Source organism: Strix uralensis, chromosome 38, assembly GCF_047716275.1.
Source record: "Strix uralensis isolate ZFMK-TIS-50842 chromosome 38, bStrUra1, whole genome shotgun sequence".
Classification (NCBI taxonomy): domain Eukaryota; kingdom Metazoa; phylum Chordata; class Aves; order Strigiformes; family Strigidae; genus Strix; species Strix uralensis.
Genome location: NC_134009.1, coordinates 1,083,002 through 1,106,903, shown reverse-complemented (window position 1 = coordinate 1,106,903; position 23,902 = coordinate 1,083,002). Strand labels below are relative to the sequence as shown.

The following is a 23,902-nucleotide window of genomic DNA, read 5'->3' as shown; positions in this document are numbered from 1 at the left end:
ACCACCGCATACACCAACATACAACCCCACACCCCCACATACAACCCAACACCCCCACGTACAACCCAACACAATCACACACAACCGTGTACAACCACACACACCCACATACAACCACACACAACCACACCCCCCCACGTACAGCCGTGTACAGCCACATCCCCCCCCCCCGAGCCGTGTCCAACCGCCGCGGCCACAACACACGGCCCAGGGGCCCCGACAGTTGCGTGTGGGGACGCGGGCGGTGCCGGGCACAACCGCGCTGCCGGTACAGCCGCCCCCCCCCCGGTACAGTCGCCCCCGGCGAGGGTCCCTCTGCAGCACCTGGAGGGTTCTGGCGCCTCCTCGGGGTGGGGGGGGCTGGGGTGGGGGGGGGAAGGGAGCCCCCCCCTTATCCTCAGGCCACGTCGTCATCCAGGCTCACGGGCTGGCGCTGGGGGGGGGTGTCAGTGGGGTAGTGGGGGGGGGGTGGGGGGTGGGGGGGGGAACCCCCTCCTGCCTGCCCCACATGTGCCCGTCTGACCCACACAAGACCCCGCTGCCCCATAGATCACCATGGGGAGACCCCCCCACCCCCCCAGCTCACTGTGGGGAGACCCCCCCCCCCCACCCCATAACTCACCATGGGGAGCCCCCCACCCCCCCAGCTCACTGTGGGGCACCCCCCCTGCCCCATAACTCACCATGGGGACCCCCCCCGCCCCATAATTCACCATGGGGAGCCCCCCCTGCCCCATAACTTACCATGGGGAGCCCCCCCCGCCCCCCCCAACTCACTGTGGGGAGACCCCCCCCACCCCATAACTCACCATGGGGAGCCCACCCTGCCCCATAACTCACCATAGGGAGCCCCCCCAGCCCCCTGCCCCCCCCCATGGGGCACCCCCTTGCCTCCCCACTCACCCTTGGGAGCCCTCCCAGCCCCCAGCTCACCATGGGGAGCTCCCCCCCCCCGCCCCCAGCGCTATGGGGTGCCCCCCGCCCCTCCCCGCTCACCGTGGGGTAGCTGAAGCCCCCCCCCAGCCCCCGGCCCAGGGGCTCCTCGTCCTCGGTGGTTTTCTGGTACACGGGGTTGTCGAAGTTGATGCTGTTGGTGCTGCGGCGGCGCCAGCTGCGCCAGAGCCCGCGGGCACCGAAGGCCGCGAGGATGAGGAGCACTGGGGGGGGGGTGTCAGCGTGGGGGACACCATCACTGGGGGGGTCCCGCCATAGCAGGACCCCCCCATTCTGAGGTCCCCATGCTGGGATTTACACACACACACACCCCCCCCCCCCCCCCCATTTTGGGACCCCCACGGTGGGATCCTCTGTGCTGGGACCCCCCCCACACCAGGAGCCCCATTCCGGGACCCCCATTTGGAGACACCCCACCCCCCCCCCCCCTATTTTGGGAGCCCTATGCCAGGACCCCAATGCTGGGACCCCCCCCCCCCCCAGTGCTGGGACCCCCTTTCTCAGGACCCTTCTTTTGGGATCCCCCATTTTTGGACTCCCCCCACCAATCTGGGACACCCCCCAATGCTGGGACCCCCTTTCTCAGGACCCCTCTTTTGGGTTCCCCCATTTTTGGACCCCCCCACCATTCTGGGACACACCCCGCCCCCCATTCAGACACAACCCCCCCCCCCATGCTGGGACCCCCCCGACCTACCCAGGGGCAGGGTGACTGCAAGTGCTGTTGGCCCCGTCCTGCCCCCCACACGCCCCACGGCGTCACCGCTGCTGCCTGGGCGAGGGGAGAGGCAGCTGTCAGCCCCGAGCCGTGGGGCTGGGATGTGGGGCTGGGCTGAGCTATGGGGCTGGGATTTGGGGCTGAGCTGAGCCGTGGGGCTGAGCCATGGGGTTGGGAATTGGGACAGGGCCAAGCCATGGGGCTGGGATGTGGGGCAAGGATGTGGGTCAGAAGTGTGAGGAGGGGCTGGGGGGCTGAGACGTGGGGCAGGGAATTAGGGCTGAGTTGTGGGGCAGGGTTGTGGGGCTGGGATTTGGGGATGAGGTGTGGGGCTGGGAGGTGGGACTGGGCTGAACTATGGGGCTGGGATGTGGGGCTGGGGATTGGGGCTGAGCCGTGGGGCTGGGATGTGGGGCAGGGAATTAGGGCTGAGCCGTGGGGCTGAGCCATGGGGTATGGTTGTGGGGCTGAGCTGTGGGGCTGAGCCGTGGGGCAGGGAATTAGGGCTGAGCCGTGGGGCAGGGCTGTGGGGCAGAGCTGTGGGGCAGAGCTGTGGGGCAGGGCTGTGGGGCTGGTACCTGTTGTGCCATTGCTGGTGCTGGTGTTGGTGCTGCCGGGGGTGCTGGGGGTGGGTCCCGGGGTCACCCCGCGGCTCTGGGGGTCCCCGCCGGGCGTCGGGGGGGCGCTGGGGGCTGCGTCCGTCGGGGCCGGGGCCGAGGGGTCTGACGGGGGGGGAGGGGACAGTGAGTGGGGTCTGGGGGGGGCAGCGGGGATGGGGGGTGCAGTGGGGGGATGTGGGATGGGGGGGCAGGGGGGTCTGGGGGGGGCAGGGCGCTGGCAGTGGGGGGGTGCAGGGTGCTGAGGGACCCGGGGTGCGCGGGGGGGGGGTCCTGGGGGGATTTGGGGGTGGTGGGTCTGTTGGTAACAGGGTCCGGGGGGGTCTTGGGGGGCAGGGTGGGAGGGGGTGGGTGCTGGGGGGGTGGGGGTGCAGGGTGGGGGTGCAAGGGGGTGTGGGGGGGTATGGGGGGGTGAAAGGGGGTGCAAGGGGGTGTGGGGGGGTCCAGGGTGCTGTGGGGGGTGCAGGGAGATGCGGGGGGGTGAGGGGGGGTGCGGGGGGGCTGTGGGGGCTGTGGGGGGCTGTGAGGGGCTGTGGGGGGCTGGTGGGGGCTGTGGGGTCTCGGGGGGGCTGTGGGGGCTGTGGGGGGCTGTGGGGGCTGTGGGGGGCTGTGGGGGGTCTGGGGGGGTCTCAGGGGGGCTGTGGGGGGCTGTGGGGGGGGCTGTGGGGGCTGTGGGGGCTGTGAGGGGTTGTGAGGGGCTGTGGGGGGCTGTGGGGTCTGGGGGGGCTGTGGGGGGCTGTGGGGGGCTGGTGGGGGCTGTGGGGGGCTGTGGGGGGCTGGTGGGGGCTGTGGGGTCTTGGGGGGGCTGTGGGGTCTGTGGGGGGGCTGTGGGGGCTGTGGGGGCTGTGGGGGCTGTGGGGGCTGTGGGGTGGTACCTGTCAGGCAGTTGCGTCCGTCGGGCGCCAGGCGCTGGCCGTCGGGGCAGGCGCAGGTGTAACGGGGGGCGCGGGGGCCCAGCTGGGGGGCGGGGAGGCAGAGGAAGGAGCAGCTGCCTTCGGCCTCGGCCTCGGCACAGCGGTTCTCACCTGGGGGGGGGGGGCAGGTCAGGGGGGTGGGAATGGGGACGGCGACTGAGGGACACGGGGACAGACGGACATGGGGACAGCGGGGGGGGAGGGGTGTGGGGACAAAGGGACAGAAGGACAGAGGGACAGAAAAATGGAGGGACGGAAAGACAGCGGGATGGGACAGAGGGACAGAAGGATGGGACAGGACAGACGGACAGGACAGAGGGACAGACAGAGGGACAGAGGGACAGATGGACAGAGGGACGGAAGGATGGGACAGGACAGACGGACAGGACAGAGGGACAGACAGAGGGACAGAGGGACAGACGGACAGATGGACAGAGGGACGGAAGGACAGAAGGACAAGAGGGACAGAGGGACAGAGGGACAGACAGACAGGACTGCAGGACAGACAGCCAGAGGGACAGCAGGACAGCCAGAGGGACAGAAGGACAGATGGACAGCAGGACAGGGACAGAGGGACAGACAGACAGCCCGGCAGAGGGACAGAAGGACAGAAGGACAAGAGGGACAGACAGCCAGAGGGACAGCAGGACAGACAGAGGGACAGTGGGACAGAGGGACAGAGGGACAGCAGGGCAGATGGACAGAGGGACAGCCGGACAGGCAGACAGCCGGACAGAGGGCCAGCTGGACAGACAGAGGGACAGAGGGACAGACAGAGGGACAGACGGACAGACAGAGGGACAGACGGACAGGCAGAGGGACAGACGGACAGACGGACAGACAGAGGCCCACCCGGACAGGCACGCGCCCACAGCCATCCGCGCTCCGGCCGTACCTGGGGGCTGGCGCAGCGGGTGCAGCAGCAGGAGCCCCTCGGGGGGGGGCAGCCCCCGGAGCAGCCCCCGGGCGCCGGCGCCGCTGCGGCCGTTGGCGCTGAGGATGCTCCCGCTGGCCACGTCGCTCCAGAACACGGTGTCCTGCGGGGGGGGACAGGGGTTGGGGACACGGCGGCGGGGGGGGCCGGGGCGGGGGCGGGGGGGGCGGGGAGGGGCCTCACCTCGAAGACGGCGATGGCGAAGGGGTGGGCGAGCAGGTGGGGGTCGGCCAGGAGCGTGCGGCGGCGGCCCCCGTCCACGTCCACGCTGGAGAGAGTGTGGAGCCGCGAGTCCACCCAGTACAGGCGCTGGGAGGGCAGGTCTGGGGGGGCGTGGTGAGGGCGGGGGCGCAGGGGGACACGGGGGGACGGGGGGGACGGGGGACATGGGGACATGGGGTCATGGGGGGTCATGGGGGTCATGGGGGGTCATGGGGACATGGGGACATGGGGGGACATGGGGGGACATGGGGGGACATGGGGGGTCATGGGGGTCATGGGGGGTCATGGGGACATGGGGACATGGGGACATGGGGGGACATGGGGACATGGGGACATGGGGACATGGGGACACATGGGGGGACATGGGGACATGGGGGGACATGGGGGGTCATGGGGGTCATGGGGGGTCATGGGGACATGGGGACATGGGGACATGGGGGGACATGGGGACATGGGGACATGGGGACATGGGGACACATGGGGGGACATGGGGACATGGGGGGACATGGGGGGGACATGGGGACATGGGGGGACATGGGGGGTCATGGGGGGACATGGGGACATGGGGACATGGGGACATGGGGACACATGGGGGGACATGGGGACATGGGGGGACATGGGGGGGACATGGGGACATGGGGACATGGGGGGACATGGGGACACATGGGGGGACATGGGGACATGGGGGGACATGGGGGGACATGGGGACATGGGGACATGGGGACATGGGGGGACATGGGGACATGGGGTCATGAGGACATGGGGTCATGGGGGGTCATGGGGGGACATGGGGGGACATGGGGACATGGGGACATGGGGGGACATGGGGGGACATGGGGGGACATGGGGACATGGGGACATGGGGGGACATGGGGACATGGGGGGTCATGGGGGGTCATGGGGGTCATGGGGGGTCATGGGGACATGGGGACATGGGGACATGGGGGGACATGGGGACATGGGGGGACATGGGGGGTCATGGGGGGACATGGGGACATGGGGACATGGGGACACATGGGGGGACATGGGGACATGGGGGGACATGGGGGGTCATGGGGGGTCATGGGGACATGGGGGGTCATGAGGACATGGGGACATGGGGCAACAGGGGGAGACACAAGGGCACGTGGGGGTCACAGGGATGCAGGGGGGGACACGGGGACACACAGGGAGATGAGGACATGGGGGGACACGAGGACACAGGGGGACACAGGGCCATGGGGACACGGGGGGACACACGAGGGGATGTGGGGGTCACAGGGACACACGGGGGCCGTGGGCTGGGACTGGGACCAGCACAGGGACTGGGACTGGGACGGGGATCGGGAGTGTCCAGGCTGGCGACAGGGACTGGGACGTGGCTGGGGACTGGGCCGGGGGGGGCCGGGGGGGCCGGGGGGGGCCGGGCCGCAGCGTCTCACCCAGCGCGATGCCGTTGGGCCACTCGACGCCCTCGGTGACCAGCGGGAACCGGTCGGCGCCGTTGAGGCCGCCCTTGGCGATCTTGGCGCTGGCTCCCCAGTCCGTCCAGTACATGTAACTGGGAGGGGGGGGGGGGCAGCAGCCTCGTCACCCCCATCCCCCTGGCACGTGCGTGTGTGTGTGTGTCCCCCCCCCCGTCCCCCCCCGGTCCCCGTACCCGTGCAGCGGGTCCACGGCGATGCCGCGGGGCTTGGCCCCGGGCTCCCGGACCAGCGTGACGCGGCGCGAGCCCCCGGCGTCGGCCACCGAGACGGTCCCGAGCCGCGAGTCGGTCCAGTAGAGCCGCCGGTGCAGCCAGTCGAGGGCCAGCGCGTCCGGCCAGCACGAGCCCGGGGCCACCACCGCCGCCGCCGCGACGCCCCCCGGGCCCTCGCCCAGCGCCGCCCTGCGCCGGGAGGGGGGGGTGTTACGGCGCTGAGGGGGGGGGTTTGGTGATTTTGGGGGGGTTTGGGGGGGTTTGGGGGGGTTGGGGGGTCGCCCCTCACCGGTAGATCTTGCGCTGGGTGGGGTCGGCCCAGAAGATGGTGCCGGTGGCCACGTCGGCGTCCAGGGCCCCCACGTGCGGGAGCGGCCCCAGCACCCGGCCGTACCCGGCACCGTCCAGCGCCAGGCGCCGGATCTCGTGGCGGGTGGTGAAGAGGAGGGCGGCGGGGGGGCCTGGGGGGGGGGAGGCGCTGCACCCCGCTGCTGGGACCCCCACCTCAAAATACCCCTGCAGCCGCTGCCAGACCCCCCTGAACCCCCAAACTCACCCCTGCACCCCCAAACCCCCCCTGCACCCCCAAATCCACCCCTGCACCCACTGCTAAACCCCCCCGCACCCCCAAACCCACCCCTGCACCCCCAAACTCACCCCTGCACCCCCAAACACCCCCTGCACCCCCAAACTCACCCTCTGCACCCCCAAACCCACCCCTGCACCCACTGCCAGACCCCCACGCACCCCCAAACACTCCCTGCACCCCCAAACCCACCCCTGCACCCACTGCCAGACCCCCACGCACCCCCAAACACCCCCTGCACCCCCAAACCCACCTCTGCACCCACTACCAGACCCCCCCTGCACCCCACCCCCCCCTGCACCCCCAACTCCACCTGCATCCCCAGCCCCCCCCTGCACCCGTTGTCGGACCCCCCAGAAACCCTGTACCCCCAAACCCCACCCACACCCAGCGCTGGACCCCCCCTGCACCCCCAAACCCACCCCCGCACCCACTGCCAGCCCCCCAGAACCCCCTGACCCCACCTGCACCCCCAAATCTGCACCAGGCAGGGGAGGGAGGGAGGGGCTGGGGGAGTAACACTGGGGGGGGGTGGATGGGGGGGCAAAGGGGAGGAATTGGGGTGCAAACAGGGAGGGGATGGGGGGGTGCAAGGGGTGAGGATGGGGGTGCAAGGATGGAGGAGTTGGGGCGCAAAGGAGAGTGTAAGGGGGAAGAAATGGGGGTGCAAAGGGGGAAAAATGGGGGTGAAAAGGGGGAAATGGAGTGGAAAGGGGGAAGAAATGGGGGTGCAAAGATGCAGAGTCGGGGTGCAAACGGGGATCAGTGGGGCTCCAAGGGCTGAGGGGGGGGTGCGGGGGGAGGATGGGGGGGGCTGGGGGGGGCTGGGGGGGGTCACCCACCGAGGGCGCGGCAGGCGCGGGTGTTGGGGTCCAGCTGGTACCCCCCCCCGCACTCGCACTTGTAGCTGCCGGGCACGTTGTGGCAGCGCTGGCTGCAGCTGAGGGGGTCCCGGCACTCGTCGATGTCTGGGGGGGGGCAGTGGGGGGTCAGGGGGGGAGTCAGGGGGTTCCTGGGGGGGTCAAGGGGGTCCTGGGGGGTCAGGGAGTCCCATGGGGGAGTCAGGGGGGTTCTGGGGGGGTCAAAGGGGTCCTGGGGGGGTCAGGGGGGTTCCCATGGTGGGGTCAAGAGGGGTCCTGGGGGGGCCAGGGGGGTCCAGGGGGAGTCAGGGGGTTCCTGGGGGGGTCAAGGGGGTCCTGGGGGGGTCAGGGACTCCCATGGGGGAGTCAGGGGGGTCTCCATGGGGGGGTAAAGGGGGTCCTGGGGGAGTCAGAGGGGTTCTGGGGGGGTCAAAGGGGTCCTGGGGGGGGTCAGGGGGGTTCCTGGGGGGGTCAGGGGGGTCCCCATGGTGGGGTCAGAGGAGTCCTGGGGGGGCCAGGGGGGTCCAGGGGGAGTCAGGAGGTTCCTGGGGGGGTCAAGGGGGTCCTGGGGGGGTCAGGGAGTCCCATGGGGGAGTCAGGGGGGTCTCCATGGGGGGGTCAGGGGGTCCCGGGGGGGGTCGTCAGGGCGTTCCTGGGGGGTCAGGGGGTCGTGGGGGGGGTCAGGGGGGTGTCTCAGCACTTGTCAGTGTCTGTAAGGGGGGTTCAGCGGGGGTCAGGGGGTCCTATGGGAGGGTCAGGGGGTCCCATGGAGGGGTCAGGAGGTCCCTGGGTGGGAATGGGGTGCCCTGGGGGGGGTCAGAAGGGTCACAGGGGGGGTCAGATGGTCCCATGGGGGGGTCAGGGGAGCCTTGGGGGGATCAGGAGGCCCTGGGGGGGGGGTCATGGAATCCCATGGGGGCTTCGAGGGGATCCCTGGGGAGTCAGAGCGGGGGGTCCCATGGGTGGTGTGAGTCCCATAATGGGTCTGGGGGGGATCAGGGGGTCCTGGGGGGGGGTCGGGGTGTCCTGGCATGGCGGGGGGGGGCAGCACCCACCCTCACAGGTCTTCCCGTCGGGGCCCAGGGTGAACCCCTCGGGGCAGAGGCACTCGTAGCCCAACCGAAGGTCCCGGCAGACGTGGGAGCAGCCGCCGTCGTTGTCCAGACACTCGTTCACCCCTGGGGGGGGGAGGGGGGGACAGAAAAAAAAAGGGGGGGGGGGATTGGTGAGTTGGGGGGACCCCCCCAAGTAACCCCTGGCACCGAGCAGAGACCCCAAACCCCTGTGGAAGCTTGGGGGGGGGGGGGTTGGGGGGTCTGGGGGGGTGGTGGAGGGGTTGGGGGGCCCTGGGGGGGTTTGGGGGGGTCCGGGGGGGGTTCTGGGGGGGTCTGGGGGGGTCGTTACCGCATTTCTTGATGGGCTCGTCAGACCAGTCGCGGCAGTCGCGGTGCTGGTCGCAGACCCGCTCCACGGGGACGCACTCGCCCGAGCGGCACTTGAACTCGTGGTGGCCATCGCAGGCTGTCACTGGGGGGGGGACACACACACGGGAGGTCAGACACCCCCCCGGGCACCCCCAAACCCCCCCCCAGTCCCACCATTAAAGAAGCACAGATCAGTCCGGGCACCGCAGCTGGGAATCTCCTCACAGCTAATTAACGCCATAATTAACGCAGTGGCAGCTCGAGGCAGGGCCCTCCCCGGAGCTTGGGGGGGGGGAGGGTTCAGGGAGTCCTATGGGGGGGTCAGGGGGGTCCTCAGGGGGGTCCTGGGGGGGTCAGAGAGTGCCATGGGGGGTCAGGGGGGTCCTGGGGAGCTCAGGGGGTTGCTGGGGGGGTCAGAGAGTCCCATGGGGGGGTCAGGGGGGTCCTGGGGGGGTCAGGGGGTCCCATGGGGGGCTCAGGGGGGTCCTGCGGGGGTCAGGGGAGTCGTGGGGGGCTCAGGGGGTTCCTGGGGGGGGGCAGGGAGTCCTATGGGGGACTCAGGGGGGTCCTGGGGGGGGGCAGGGAGTCCTATGGGGGACTCAGGGGGGTCCTGGGGGGCTCAGGGCATTCCTGGGGGGGTCAGGGAGTCCCATGGGGGACTCAGGGGGGTCCTGGGGGGGGGTCAGGGGGGTCCTGGGGGGCTCAGGGGGGTCCTGGGGGGGTCAGGGAGTCCCATGCGAGCCAGCGTGTTTAGATTTTAAAAGAAAAGGTGCGGGGACAAAAAAAAAAAAACAAAACGCAACGGCATCAACCCGCGGCGCCGGAGATTCAGGCGCCTGATCCGCGCCCCGGAGGTGAGGCCTTAATTAAAGAATTTTCCCAAAAATCAAAATCGGAGCCTGACTGGGGGGGGCAGGCGCCGTCTTCTGGTGTTTTGGGCCAAGAAAAGAGGCACCGTCCTCACGTCAAGCGAGGGAAGGGTGAGAGGTTCCCGCCGAGCTGCGGGGGGGGGGGACGGCGGCAAAGGGGGCTCGAGCGGAACCACGCGATGAAATAAATTCATTTCTCCAGATCCAGCGCCCGAGCCTCTGCCTCGGGGGAAGCGGCGGCTCGAAGCCCGGCCCGAGCTCGAAGCCCGTGGCGCCCGGCGCCGCCGCCCCCTCCCGCCGCGTACCGTTGTGGCAGCCCTCCTCGTCGCTGCCGTCGGCGCAGTCGGTCTCGCCGTCGCACTGCCGGACCCCCAGCACGCAGCGTCCGTCCCGGCACTGGAACTGGTCGGGGCGGCACGTGGCGGCGGCAGCTGCGGGGTGGGGGGGGGGAGAAGTGTGGGGGGGGTCAGGTGGGGCTGGAGCATCGGCCCCCACTAATCCTGGAGCATCCCGGAGCATCCCCCTGTTCTGGAGTATCCTGCGTCCCGGAGCATCCCACACCCCAGAGCATCCCAGAGCATCCCAAAGCATCCTGCATCCCAGAGCATCCCAGATCCCAGAGCATCCCACATCCTGGAGCATCCTGCATCCCAGAGCATTCCCTGTTTTGGAGCATCCCACACCCCAGAGCATCCCAGAGCACTCCTGAGCATCCTGGAGCATCCCAGAGCATCCCCCTCTTCTGGAGTATCCTGCATCCCAGAGCATCCTGCGTCCCGGAGCATCCCATACCCCAGAGCATTCCCAAGCATCCCCCTCTTCTGGAGTATCCCGCATCCCAGAGCATCCCACATCCTGGAACATCCCAGAGTTTCCCAGAGCATCCCACATCCCAGAGCATCCCAGAGCATCCCGGAGCATCCCACATCCCAGAGCATCTTGGAGCATCCTGGAGCACCCCAGAGCATCCCAGAGCATCCCAAAGCATCCTGCATCCCAGAGCATCCAGATCCCGGAGCATCCCACATCCTGGAGCATCCTGCATCCCAGAGCATTCCCTGTTTTGGAGCATCCCACACCCCAGAGCATCCCGCAGCCTGGAGCATCCTGAAGTATCCTGCATCCCAGAGCATCCTACATCCCAGAGCATCCCAGAGCATCCCAGAGCATCCTGCATCCTGGAGCATCCCGGAGCATCTCACATCCGAGAATATCCTGCATCCCAGAGCATCCCCCTGTTCTGGAGCATCCTGCAACCTGGAGCATCCCAGAGCATCCCAGAGCATCCCCCTCTTCTGGAGTATCCTGCATCCCAGAGCATCCTGCGTCCCGGAGCATCCCATACCCCAGAGCATCCCACATCCTGAAACATCCCAAAGATTCCAGAGCATCCCACACCCCAGAGCATCCAGAGCATTCCTGAGCATCCCCCTCTTCTGGAGTATCCCACATCCCAGAGCATCCCACATCCTGGAACATCGCAGAGTTTCCCAGAGCATCCCCACATCCCAGAGCATCCCAGAGCATCCCGCATCCCAGAACATCTCTCTGTTGTGGAGCATCCTGCATCCCAGAGCGTCCCAGAGCGTCCCAGAGCATCCCAGAGCATCCCACATCCCAGAGCATCTTGGAGCATCCTGGAGCACCCCAGAGCATCCCAAAGCATCCTGTATCCCAGAGCATCCCAGATCCCAGAGCATCCCACATCCTGGAGCATCCTGAAGCATCCTGCATCCCAAAGCATCCCAGATCCCAGAGCACCCCACATTCTGGAGCATCCCGGAGCATCCCACACCCAGAACATCCCACATCCAGAGCATCCCGGAGCATCCTGGAGCATCCCACATCCGAGAGTATCCTGCACCCCAGAGCATTCCCTGTTCTGGAGCATCCCACATCTCAGAGCATCCTGCAACCTGGAGCATCCCGGAGCGTCCCAGAGCATCCTGCATCCCAGAGCATCCCAGATCCCAGAGCATCCCACATCCTGGAGCATCCCGGACCATTCCAGAACGTCCCACACCCCAGAACGTCCCACACCCCAGAGCATCCCAGAGCATCCCAGATCCCAGACAATCCCACACCCCAGAGCATCCTGGAGCTTCCTGCATCCGAGACCATCCCACATCCAGAGCATCCCCTGCCCTGGAGCCTCCCGCACCCCGGAGCCCCCCCCGGTCACTCACCGCACCCCTCCTCATCGGAGCCGTCCCGGCAGTCGGAGCTGCCGTCGCAGCGCCAGCGCCGGTGGATGCACTCGCCGGAGCCGCAGGCGAACTGGAGGGGGGGCAAGGCTGGGGGGGCCGGGGGGGGCCGCAGCTGCGGGGCCACTCGTCGGAGCCGTCGGGGCAGTCGCGGTCCCCGTCGCAGGCCCAGAGCCGGGAGACGCAGGTCGAGTCGTTGCAGCGGAAGTCGTGGGGGCCGCAGGCGGCGGGGGGGGGGGCAACCGGCCTCGTCCGCCCCGTCCTCGCAGTCCCCGCTCCCCGTCGCAGGCGAAGGCGCGCGAGACGCAGGCGCCGCCGCCGCAGCGCAGCTGGTCCCCGGGGCAGGTGCGAGGGGCTGCGGGAGGGACCCCGGCAGGGTCAGCGCGGACACCCCCCCGCCAACTCCCCCCCCCCCCCCTCGCCGCCCGTTCCTCCCGCCCGCCCCGGCACTCACGGCAGTCCAGCTCGTCCGAGCCGTTCTCGCAGTCGCGGTGCCCGTCGCAGCGCCACGACGCCGGCACACACCGACCCTGGCGGCCGCCGCAGCTGAACTCGCTGGGGGAGCAGGAGCGGGAGCCTGGGGGGAGACGGGGGGTGGGACCGTGGGGACGGTGTGGGGACCGCACAGCACCGCAGGGTCACTGAGTCCTGCAGGCTGGAAAAGCCCCTCGGGGTCATCGAGTCCAACCCTCAGCCCGACTCTGCAAAGTTCTCCCTACCCCACATCCCCCCACAGCTCATCCAAACGGCCCTTAAACCCCCCCAGGGGTGGGGACTCCACCCCCTCCCTGGGCAGCCTGTTCCACTCTCTGACCACTCTGCCGGGGAAACATTTTTTCCCTCCTGTCCAGCCTGACCCTCCCCTGTTGCAGTTCAAAGCCGTTCCCTCTCGTTCTGTCACTAATTCCCTGGGAGCAGAGACCAGCCCCAACCTCTCCACAACGTCCTTTCAGGGAGCTGCAGAGAGTGATGAGGTCTCCCCTCCCCTTCTCCTCCTCACACTGAACAGCCCCAGCTCCTTCCATCGCTCCTCACAGCACACGGCACACGCACGGCACACGGCACACGGCACACCGGCATATGGCACACAGAATATGGCACGTGGCACACGGCACAGGGCACACAGAACATGGCTCACGCACACAGCAACACGGCATATGGCACACAGAACATGGCACATGGCACAGGGCACATGGCACAGGGCACACGGCACATAGCACACGGCACAGGGCACACAGAACATGGCACATGGCTCACGGCACACAGCATATGGCACATGGCACACGGCACATGGCACACGGCACAGGGCACATGACACATGGCTCACAGCACATGGCACATGGCACACAGAACATGGCACATGGCACACAGCACACAGCACACGGCACATGGCCACAGCATGTCACGGCACATGGCTCACAGCACATGGCACATGGCTCACGGCACACGGCACACAGCATATGGCACACAGAACATGGCACATGGCACACGGCACACGGCGCACAGCACCACGGCACACGGCACATGCCACATGGCTCACAGCTCATGGCACAGCGTGTCACAGCTCACGGCACAGGGCTCACAGCACACGGCCCAGCGTGTCACGGCACACGGACACACCCGCTGTGCCACGCGCAGCCCCCGGCCCCGACACTCACGGCAGGTCTCGGGTGTCTCGTCGGAGCCGTCGCGGCACTCGGCGCGGCCGTCGCACACCCAGGCGCTGGTGATGCACGAGCCGTCCCCGCACCCGAACTCGCTCTGGCCGCACTCCTCGGCGCCTGCGGCAGCGGGGGGGGCTCAGCCGACACCCCCAGACCCAACCCGGCCCCCCGACCCCCGCCGGAGCCCCCACACCCCTGCCAAGGCCGCTGGGGCAGCCACCAGCAGCATTTTCATGGCAAAACCCTCGAATTTGGCGGATGGACGGTGGCAGCGAGACCCCCAAAGCTGAGCACCCACCCCCCCCAGGAGCCCCCCCCCGCCCCAGCACCGGCCGGGGGGGCCGCGGCTGGTGGCACCGGGGGAGCCCGGGGCGGGTTCTGGCGAGTCGCCGGCAAATGGACTTTGCCGTGGGAGGGTTGTTTGTGCTGGGGACGAGGGGGGGGGACACGGGGGGCGATCAGGGTGACCCGCGGTGCTCTTCGCCCCCCAACACCCCCAGACATCCCGGTGAGGCCGGGGGGAGCGACCCCAGGCCCGGGGGTTGGGGTAAGCTCGGGGTGGGGGGCGGTGTCTGTCCTGGGGGGCCCCTGCTGCGCTCCGGGGGGGTCAGTCAGACCCGGGGGTCCCGTCCTGGGGGGGTCCCGGGTTTGTTCCCGGGGGTCGATCCCGGGGGCTCAGTCCCGGGAAGGTCCCAGACACGTTCCTGGGGGTCAGTCCTGTCCCGCGGGGGGGGGGTGTCGGTCCCGGAGGTGCCGTCCCGGGGTGGGTGGGGGGGGATCAGGCCCGTTCCTGGGGACCCTCCGCGGGATCCGGCCCATCCCCGGGGGGGTCCAAGCGCGGTCCCGGGGGTCCCGCCCCGCCCCGGGGGTCCCGTCCCGGGGATCGGCCCCCCCCCATTGAGGGTTTCCGAGGGGGCGGGGCCGTGCCGCGCCCTCCTGGCGCGCCGCGTTCCCATTGGCCAGCGGGGCGCGTGGCCGCCGGGTGGCCTGTCCGCGCCACCGCCAATGAGAGACGCGTCCGCCGCGGGGCGGGGCGGGGCGCGGGCCGTGATTGGTCCGTTTCCCTGCCGAGGGGGCGGGGCCGCACCTCCCTGTCCCCGCCCACCGCCCTCTCCCCTCAGCGCGGCGGCCATGGCGGCGGCGGCGGCGGCGGCGGCGGCGGCGGCGGCGGCGGGACCCGGCCCGGGGCGGGGAGCGGGGGACGGGGACGGGACACCGGGAACCGCCGCCGCTCCACCCCCCCCCCCCCCTCCGCCCCGGCCTCGGCTCCCCGCGCCGGGAAGCGGAACCCGCAGCGCGGCCGGAGCCCGCAGGGGCGCGGCGGGGAGCGGAGGCTCCGGTTTGGCGGGGACAGACCCCGGGTTGACCCGGGCAGAGCCCGGTTGGGGACGGGCAGACGCCGGTTTAGGGGGGACCAAGCCCCGGTTTGGCGGCGGGAGGCGGGGGGGGCACCAGGCCCCGCTCCTCAGGCGCGCCCCGGTGGGCCCGTTCCCCTCCGGTGCCCCCCGCGACCGCCCCAGCCGGAGCCCCCCCCGGTGCCGCCACCCCCCAGCCCCACCCCGGTTCTCGCCCCCCCCGCCCCTCCCCGGTTCCCCCCTCACCTGCTCCCGGTGCCGCCGCCATCGCCCCGAGCAGCAGCAGCAGCAGCCGCCGCCCCGCCGTGGCCCCCGGCCCCATCCCGCCGCCCTCGGTCCCGCTTCGCGGCTCCGGCCCGAGCGACCCGTCAAAGCCCCAGAACCGGCCGGTTGGGCGGGAAACGGGGCTGGCGGCGGCGGGAAGGCGGCGGCGGGGAGGCCCCGGCGAGGCCCATTTCAAGGGGCAGCGCGGGGGTGGGGTTTAAGCGTGGGGTGATTTTTCAAAACGGCTCCACATCACGAGAGGAGGTGGAGCGGGCGGACACCGGCGCTGCCGGCGGACACCGGGGCCCCGGTTCTGTCGCGGGCGGCGGCTTTAGACCCTTTTCGATCCTTTTAAACTATTAAGTTGGTAAATTAATTGTTCGTTTTGTTCCAGCCGAGGCGGCTTCTCCCTCCGCCGGCAGCGGGACGAACGGGGGCGGCTGCCGGTGACGCTGCGGCACCGCGGGGTCGTGCCGGGGGTCACGGGGTGACACCCCCCCCCCCCCCCTCAACCCCCCTCCCCAGCGCCGGTGTCCCCCCGAATTACCGGGGGGAGCCGCGACCCCCCCCCCCCAGCAGAGAGCCCACGAGACAGCCCCAGTCCCGTCGGTTTAATTTATTGAAACTGCTCCAAATCCAGTGACATCGACCGGCGCGGGGAGAGGGGACGGGGGGGGGGGGGGAGAAGGGGGGAAGGGGGGGGGCACCGCGCTCCCCCCGCCGCGGCAGGTCCTGATCCTGCGTCTGCGGTGACCACCAAAAAAAAAAAAAATAATATAAACCCAACCCAGGAGGGCGAGGGGCCGGCGTGGGCGCCCACCGCCAACTGCCCGCCGGTGAGTGCCGGAGGGGGGGCGGCGGGGCCGGGGGGGCGGCGGCTCTCGCGGTATAAATACGGAGGTTGTGGTGGAGCGGAGGGTGGAACTACGGCGTTGGCTGCCCGGGAGCGCTACGGGAGGGGGGGGAAAGGGGGAAATTGGGGCGGGGGGGGGGGGGCGGGGGGACGCGGCGCCGGGAGCCCCCGGGCGCGGGGAGGGCGGGTTTAGTCGTCTTCGGTGCCGCTGCCGGAGCGATCCTGCAGGGAGGGAGGAGAGGTGAGGGGGGAGGAGGGGGTGTGGGGGGGCAGGGGGGACGGTTGGGGGGCAGAGTAAGAAGTTGGGGGGCAGAAGGAGGGGTTTGGGGGCAGGGGAAAGGAGTTTGGGGGCAGGAGGGGAGGGTTTAGGGGCAGAAAGGAGGAGTTGGGGGGCAGAAGGGAGGAGTTGGGGGGCAGAAGGGAGGAGTTGGGGGGGCAGAAGGGAGGAGTTGGGGGGCAAAAGGAAGGGGGGGCAGAAAGGAAGAGTTTAGGGAGAGAATGAGGCGTTTGGGGGTCAGAAGGGAGGAGTTGGGGTGGAAGGGGAGGATTTAGGGGCAGAATGAGAGGTTTGGGGGCTGGGGGAAGGAGTTTGGGAGCAGAAAGGGGTTTTGGGGGGCAGAATGAGGGGTTTGGGGGCAGAATAACGAGCTGGGGGGCAGAAAGGGACAGTTTAGGGGCACAAGGAGGAGTTTGGGATGGAAGGAAGGAGTTGGGGGGCAGAAGGGAAAGGTTGGGGGCAGGAGGAAGGAGTTGGGGGGCAGAATGAGGGGTTTGGGATAAAGGAAGGAGTTTGGGGACAGAAAGGAGGATTTTGGGGCTGGGCGTTACCTCCTCCTGCTCCTCCTCGCTGTCGTCGTCGCTCACCACGGGCTTGGCGCGGGCGCCGCGGCTGGTGCGCCGGCGGCCCTTGAGCCGGTCCTGCGCCTTCTCCTTCCGCCCCAGCTTGATCTTCACCTTGACCGAGCGAGCTGGGGGGGGGCGGGGGGGGGTGGGTGAGAGACCCCCACAGCACCCCCACACCGGGGGCCCCTCCCCGATCCCCCCGCCCCCCGCGCCAGCGTCCCCGCGGTCCCCGGGGCAGCGCGTGGGCAGCGTGCGCTTCCCCCAGGCACGCTGCCGGCCCTGCCCCGCCGGAGGGGGGAGGTCCAGGCGCCCCAACCCCCCCCCCCAACCCCCCCCCGCCCCCCAACATCCCCGCAGGCTACTCACACTCAGACTCGGATCCTTCCTCTTCTCCTTCCTCCTCCTCCTCGCTGTCCTCGCCTTCGCTCTCCTCCTCCTTCTCAATTTTCTGCCGCACGCTGGTGAAGACGGACTGGAGGACGATGGAGTCCTCGTAGATCTGGGGGGGCAGCGCCGGGGTGAGGGGGGGGCGTGGAAGGAGCGGGCAGCCAGCGCTGCGTGTCGCGTGTGCGCCGCGTGTGCGCCGCGTGCCGTGGGCCTTACCAGCGAGCCCTCGAGGTTGAAGGTCTGGGCGTTCTGGCAGAGCAGCATCACGTCCTTCTCCAGGTCGTTGAGGCTCCGGTACTTGTGGTTGCGGATTCGCTCCTGGGGGGAGGGAGGGGTCAGGGCTCGTTACCGGTAACGAGGGGCTCGGCGTCGCGCCCCCAGCACCCCCCAGGACCCCGGTTTTCCGCGGCGGGCGGAGCCGTGAGGCGGTTTGGGCGACGTTACCTTGATTTTTTTGAAGTCGACGGGTTTGCGGATGAGCTCGTAGTACTCGGGCAGCTCCTTGCGGGACGGCAGCTGGATGAAAACTTCGCTGAGCTGCCGTCCACTGCTACTGCAAAGAGACACCGGGCGTCAGCGGCGAGCGGGCGGCCGCGCCGACCTGCCCCCCCCCGCCCTCCTCGTGCCACGAGGCCACCGAGAAACCGATGGCTTGGTGCAGGCTACGGCCGCGCCACCCCCGAGCCAGGCCTCGGATCACCGAGCTGGCAGCAGAACCGCCCGTGGCAGCCTAATTAATTAATTAAGCCCAGCGAAGCTGCCAGCCGGACGCAGGCGTGGTGCTGCTGGATCCTCCCGCGGCGCTGCCGGGGTTCGGGCCCCGGCTCCTCTTACCTGTCCTTGTACTTGATGACGGCGTCTACGATCTTCTTCATTTTTTTGGTGAGGTTGGGAGGGTTTGGGGAGAGTTTTTCCGCCGGCGGCCTGCCGCGTTTTTTCTGCTTTTTGCTATCATCGTCCTTATCCCGGCTGCGGGTGCTGGTGGTGGGGGTGGCGGAGCCGACGTCCGTGTCCCGCTTCCGTTTACGGGAGGATTTTTTCTGGCGCACCTCCTCCTCGATCTCCTCCAGCGTCCCCTCCTCGATCGCCTGCCCGGGGGGAGCAACACAGGAGCCGCTAGCACGGCGTGGGGGGTGCCACGGGGGGGGCTGGGGACGTCCCTGCCGAGCTGCCGGTGCTGCTGGGACCCGCCGGGGCTGCGGCGAGCGGCTTCCCAAGGCCGCGGGGCCGGGATTACGGGAATAGGGGGGCTCTGCGGGGCCCCGCTCAAAGGCTCGGCCACGGGGACGGCTTTGGGGCGACGGTGGAGGGCGCTCACCAAACGCAGTGATTGTGGGATGGGGTGAAACAAGGCCCCGGAGAGGGCGGGTGCGAGGTCGCCTGGGGAGCTCGATGCATCGGCCTCATTGTATCTGCCTTTGCATCTCCTTCCTCCTCCTCCTCGCAGCCAGGCCAGAGGCCGGTCGGCGTCGTTAGGAGCGACCCTTGGCTACGGCGCGGGGCCGTGCACAGGCACCCTGGGTTTGGGGAAGGGGGAAGCTCGTGGCCAGGCCAGGCTTTGGGCTCGAGCCGAAGCTGCCTTGCGGAGCCCCGTGGCTTTAACCGCGCGGCGGAAGGCGGCCCCGGGTGTTTCTGCCGGCGCCGAGGGACCCACCCGAGCGCCGAAGCGGAGGTTTGCGAACGATTGGAGAACGATGCTGTACCATGTATACCTTGAGCCACTGCTTCTCCGTCAGCGAGTCGCTGTAGTCCACCTCCTTGCGGTGCCGCGAGCCTCGCCCAAACATCTTTTCCTCCTCTTCCTCACACGTCAACCTCTCCACCTCGGCATCGTCCTTGATGATCCAAGATGGCAGCTCGTCCTCCTCCATCAGGCGCGGTTTGCGCTTGGGGTTTCGCGCCTCCTCCCGCCTGCGGTCCAGGTCCATGCGCTGGAAGAAGAGGGGTTTGCTGTGGGGCTGCCGGCCACGACGTCCCCAACGCCTCGGGGCGTCCTCGCAGGAGCACGAACCGCATGGCCTGGAGACGGGGCTCGGGGAGATCCCAGCCACGGTGACACCGGGGACGCGCGTGGCTGGAGGAGCCACGGTGAGGAGCTGGAGGGTTTTGGTAGCTACCGGCTCCCCGCAGCTCGGTAGAGGCTGCGTCAGAATGAAACCCCACGGCCCCAGACGGGGCAGACGTGCTCGCCGGGAGGCGGAGCGGCGGCAGGTCGGGTCTCGGTGAGCCGGTTGCGGCGCCGGGGAGCTCCCTGCTCTCCGCCGGCCGTTTGCGGGGCTGTTGAAGCCCCTCGGGGACCGCGGGCCGGCACGGAGGTTACGGGTGCGCCGGCCACGGTTTGGGGGAGATGCGAGCTCAGGGCGAGAGACACCCGGCCTCGCCCGAACACCCCGTCTGCGGCGGGTTTGCCGGAGCGGCGCCGCCCGCGAGCCCTTCGATCCTCGCTCGGGGCTCAGCGTCCGGGGTCTCCTTCACGAGGAGCTTCTCCTCCATTTTAACCGCTCCTCCTCCCAGCTCCGGCAGTTTTCTCAGGCCAGAGCTTTTTTGGGTGGGGAAATTTTTTTTTTTTTGGTTGTTTTTTTTGGGGGGTTTTTTTAGGCTCAGGGACACGGGCTCTCTCCACCCGGCCCCGTTCTCCTTCCTGCAGCGGGAGCAGAGCCTGAGGCTCTGCCCCTCTCCTCCGGCTGCCGCCGAGCTCATCCCTTACCGCAGCCGGCAGCGTCCTGACTTTGAGCCCCTGCTCTACGGTTTTGTTTTACCTGTGGAACGAGTCACGGCTTCGTTAAGCTCTCTCAGCTGATTTCTGTTAGAGAGACCGTTTTAGCTGCTACTCGGAAGAACAGCGGGCACCACTCCTCCTCCGCAAGCCTGTGCCATGCTCACCATGAAAAGGTCAAACTCCTCTTCGTGCCGCGCAATCATCTGGTTGACGGTTTCATCGTCGGGAACTTCGTCTTCTTCCTGCAAGATTTTAAATCCCCGATTCAATGGCGAGAGAAGGGCGGCGCGGCAGTTCGTCCGCTCGGAGCACAGCACCGAACATCGTTACCATCCGACGCTTGTTCGGTTGCCCGTGAAAGATGTGGTTTTTTTATTTATTTATTTTTTATTTATTTTATTTTTTTTTTGGGTGGCCTCACAGTCCAGTTTCTAGCGGACAGGTTATCCGCGGTGCAAAGATCGCCGGCAGAGCGGGCACGTGCGTTGGCAGTCTCAGCAGCAAGGCCGAGGATTGAATGGGCGTGGAGACTGAACAACCCCTCTCACCTTTAGAGGTGGTTCCTCCAACTCAGCGTTCAGGCACAGGGTTGAGGCAGTGTGGGGGAAGCTTGCACTGCCACTGCCGCTGCCCGCGCTGTATCTGTTCTGTGGATAAATAGAGGACTTCAGTCTCCAGGGCTGTCAATCCGGCACCTTTCACCGACGCTAAAAATTCACTTCAAATAGAAACAAAGTGTTCATGCTCCTTTTTTCCTTCTAGCCCCCACGCCCTTGGCCTCGAGGACGCACAGAGCCGGGGAGCCAAGCCAGCCACACGTTCGCCATCCGCGCTCTGGAGTAGGAGGAAGCTGCCTGCGCTGCCCCTTACCTCGTCCTGCTCCTCGTGCTCCAAGATGGCCTGGAGGAAGGCTCTTCGCTCGTGGCTCGAGGATTTCTGGTCAAACATGCCGGCTTGGATAACCTTCTGATCAACATTCAGCTTGTATTTGGCGGCGGCCAGGATCTTCTCCTCCACGCTGTTGACGGTGCAGAGCCGGAGAACGCGCACTTCGTTCTGCTGCCCGATGCGGTGCGCGCGGTCCTGCGCCTGCAGGTCCTGCCGGGGAAGCGCGCATCGTTTGCCGAGGGGTTTACAGCCGGCTCCCGCCGGGAGAAAACGCGCTTTTATCCTCAAAATCACAGGGGACGCGGGCGGCACCCTCAGCGATCCCCCAGGACTACGGCCGTTAACGGGAGCCGTCGGTACTGCCGGCCGCTCTCTCCTCAGGAGACCGAGCGCGCACGGGGAATAAAAAAACCAAACGACCGTGGGGACAATCGCAGCCGCAATTTGGGGACGGGTCACGGCCCGTCACCGGGAGCGTGCCTGCGGGTCTCTGCCAGCTCGCAGGACGGCGGAGGCTCGACGCCTCGACTCGTGCCGGGAGGAGGAGGAGGAGGAGAGGGGCTCTGCGGCCCCGGCTGCTGGCAGAGAGAACCGTTAAATCTTTCCTGCCAGCACAAGATTTGTTTCGCCGCAGCAGCGCGACACTCTCGGCTTTTCCTCCAGCCTGCCTCACCCGCCAGAACCAAGCCGGGAGGGCGAACGCCCGGGTTCTTGCCAAGACCACGCCGCCAGCTCTTGTCCGGGGACGTGGCTACGCCGCCGCCGCCGCAGCGGACGGACGGACAGAGGGTCTTCGTCGTCAGGCCGGGCTGCCAGCACCGGCCGCGCATCCCGGGGAGGTGCTGACGCTCGAGAGCGAGCGCGGTGCTCTTCGAGGCACACACAGGGACGGAGCCATCTTCTCCATCCGTTTTGCTCGCCTTTTTTTTTTGGTTTTGTTTTGGTTTTTTGATGTGTTTTTTGGGTTGGTTGGTTGGTTTTTTTACCTGGTGAGGATTCCAGTCGCTGTCAAAGATAATCACAGTATCGGCAGACTGGAGATTCAGACCCAGCCCGCCGGCCCGAGTGCTCAGCAAGAAAATGAAGTACTCGGAGCCCGGCTCATTGAAAGTCTTTAACAACATGCCCCGGTCCTCCGCCTTCGTGGTCCCTGGAAACAGAGAGGAAGGTTACACCTGCCCCGGGGAGTGCGCGCTGCGGCCGGGAAGCGAGGCCGTGCCGGCCGGAACGCCGGGGAAGGGAGAGCCTGGGGGGGCGCCCGGTGGAAGCTGCCGTGGCAGGGTGGGGGGCGTGTGCAGCTGCTTTTGGGAGAAAGACATGAGAAAAAGGATGAAAGGGAGAGGAACAGCCAAGGCGGGCGGGGGCCGCTGGCCTGAGGCGGCGTCGGGGCTGTCCAGGAGCGGATCCGGAGATGTCCTGGCGCTCGGGACAGCAGCGCCGTGGCTGCTGTTAAAGCGGCGTCGGGTGGTTTGGGGCCGGGGTTGTTGGGCGGCAACAGGAGACCGAGCTCAGGCCTCTCCCCCTGCCTGTCCCCCCCCAGAACCATCCTCCTCCCGCTCTCGGTAGAGACGCGGCTCCAGAAACGGCCCCGGGAGGGCTGAGGCTGCGCCGGGGCGCGGGGTGAGCTCGCCCCGCTGGGCAGGGAGCCCTCGGAGACGCTCACGCTCGGGCGTTTCACGTTTACACCGCAACCGGAGCAGCAAAGAGCTGCCAGAGACCGGCTGGAAGGGAGAGACCCGGGATGCGAGAGCTGCTTCGGCCTCGTCCTGCACGTCACCCTCTCAGGGCTGGGTTCTCTAACGAGCTGCCAGCAAAGAGGGTTTGGGGCTGCGCAGGCCTCGTGGGCATCCGCGCGGGTATTCGGTGGCTTATTCCAACCGAAAACGGGGAATTGGCTTCAGTTTTCTACTAAGTTAGATTTGGGCACAGGCTGAGCGTCAGGCCTTGACTTAAACGTGGAATCCAACTCATTAATTTATATTTATGTTATTTTAATAACGCTATAGGCCGCCTGGCCCTCAGCAGCATCCCTCAGGGCTCCGGAATTGAAGAGCAGAATTAAAGAGATCGGCTGAACTTAAAACCAAAATCTGCGACTGAAGCAGCAGCCGGGGCCGAGGTATAAAACTCAAAGGCTGCGCTTTTTTCTGGCATCCTGCGGGGTTTCTGGCTTTAGGCCAAGCAGGGTTCATCGCTTTACGACGCGCCGTTTGCCTTCAGACGGATTCCCCTGGCGAGGGAAGGCGGGTGGGAGAACCCGGAGGAGCTTACCTCGCCGCCCGGCCCCCCCCCACGAGGGGTTTATCCTCGCCGTAACGGGGGGGCAGCGGCCGTCCCCGCGCACCGGGGGCACTCACCGTCCAGCCTGAGGTATTTGAATCCGCGATAAGCAAAATAATCTTCCATGATGGTCATGAGGGAGGTCATCTGGCAGAAGAGCAGGACTTTGTGGTTGGTGGCTCGCAGTTTGGGGAGGATTCTGTCCAGGAGCTCAAATTTACCCGAGGCACGGTACAGATCCAGCCTGGGAGGGAAAAGAGGAGGGAAATAAGGAATTTGGCGCTAAAAACACAGCGTCTCCCTCGCGGCAGGGTCGTGTACCGCGCACCGATAAACCGCCTCACGTGGAAAAGCCACAAATAACCCCAACTTCTCACCCTAAAACACCCCACTTACCCCTGCACGATACCGCCCGTGAACCCCAGGTGCTCGGAAAAGGATTCCTGCAAGCCGAAAGAGAAAAAACGATGTCAGGAACCGTCCTCGCGCACCGATAAATCCCCCCAAAAAAGCTCTGGAACTGCCCTAAAAAGGGAGCTGGCCCCCAGGGCCAGGCCAGGGGGACTGGTGATGGTGTGGGGGACACTGGTGATGGGGTGAGGGGGGGACCGGTGATGGCGTGGGGGGGACCGGAGCTGTTTTCTGAGGTCTGCCCGGTGCCGGGCAGCA

The 23,902-nt window shown here is 67.8% G+C and overlaps 2 protein-coding genes across 9 annotated transcripts in view; both read right to left on the bottom strand.

Annotated features, from left to right (window-relative positions):
- Positions 1-6: 6 nt before the first annotated feature.
- On the bottom strand, positions 7-15,719 carry LDLR (low density lipoprotein receptor). The gene is given in 21 exon segments (XM_074854659.1): positions 7-433; positions 997-1,157; positions 1,652-1,726; positions 2,251-2,394; positions 3,165-3,314; positions 4,099-4,240; positions 4,321-4,460; positions 5,781-5,899; positions 5,999-6,226; positions 6,327-6,498; positions 7,466-7,591; positions 8,539-8,661; positions 8,888-9,010; positions 10,082-10,207; positions 11,963-12,064; positions 12,067-12,217; positions 12,219-12,251; positions 12,253-12,335; positions 12,435-12,557; positions 13,639-13,761; positions 15,246-15,719. Coding segments are annotated over 21 exon segments (2,556 nt in total). The 5' UTR covers positions 15,322-15,719; the 3' UTR covers positions 7-397.
- Positions 15,720-15,859: 140 nt separating this feature from the next.
- Positions 15,860-23,902, bottom strand: part of SMARCA4 (SWI/SNF related BAF chromatin remodeling complex subunit ATPase 4) — a 28,804-nt gene continuing 20,761 nt past the window's right edge. The window contains exons 24-36 of one of the 8 annotated variants that reach the window (XM_074854609.1): positions 23,630-23,676; positions 23,311-23,477; positions 21,940-22,103; positions 20,936-21,163; positions 20,614-20,712; positions 20,230-20,307; positions 19,050-19,277; positions 18,181-18,434; positions 17,791-17,899; positions 17,563-17,664; positions 17,326-17,458; positions 16,945-17,084; positions 15,860-16,338 (exon numbers count right to left, since the gene is read on the bottom strand). In XM_074854609.1, coding sequence (XP_074710710.1) covers positions 16,306-16,338; positions 16,945-17,084; positions 17,326-17,458; positions 17,563-17,664; positions 17,791-17,899; positions 18,181-18,434; positions 19,050-19,277; positions 20,230-20,307; positions 20,614-20,712; positions 20,936-21,163; positions 21,940-22,103; positions 23,311-23,477; positions 23,630-23,676 — 1,782 coding nt within the window. In that variant the 3' untranslated portion in view covers positions 15,860-16,305. Of the gene's footprint in view, positions 16,339-16,944; positions 17,085-17,325; positions 17,459-17,562; positions 17,665-17,790; positions 17,900-18,180; positions 18,435-19,049; positions 19,278-20,105; positions 20,150-20,229; positions 20,308-20,613; positions 20,713-20,935; positions 21,164-21,939; positions 22,104-23,310; positions 23,478-23,629; positions 23,677-23,902 lie in introns of those variants that run through there. The other 7 variants (XM_074854610.1, XM_074854611.1, XM_074854612.1 and 4 more) reach the window with 7 other exon arrangements.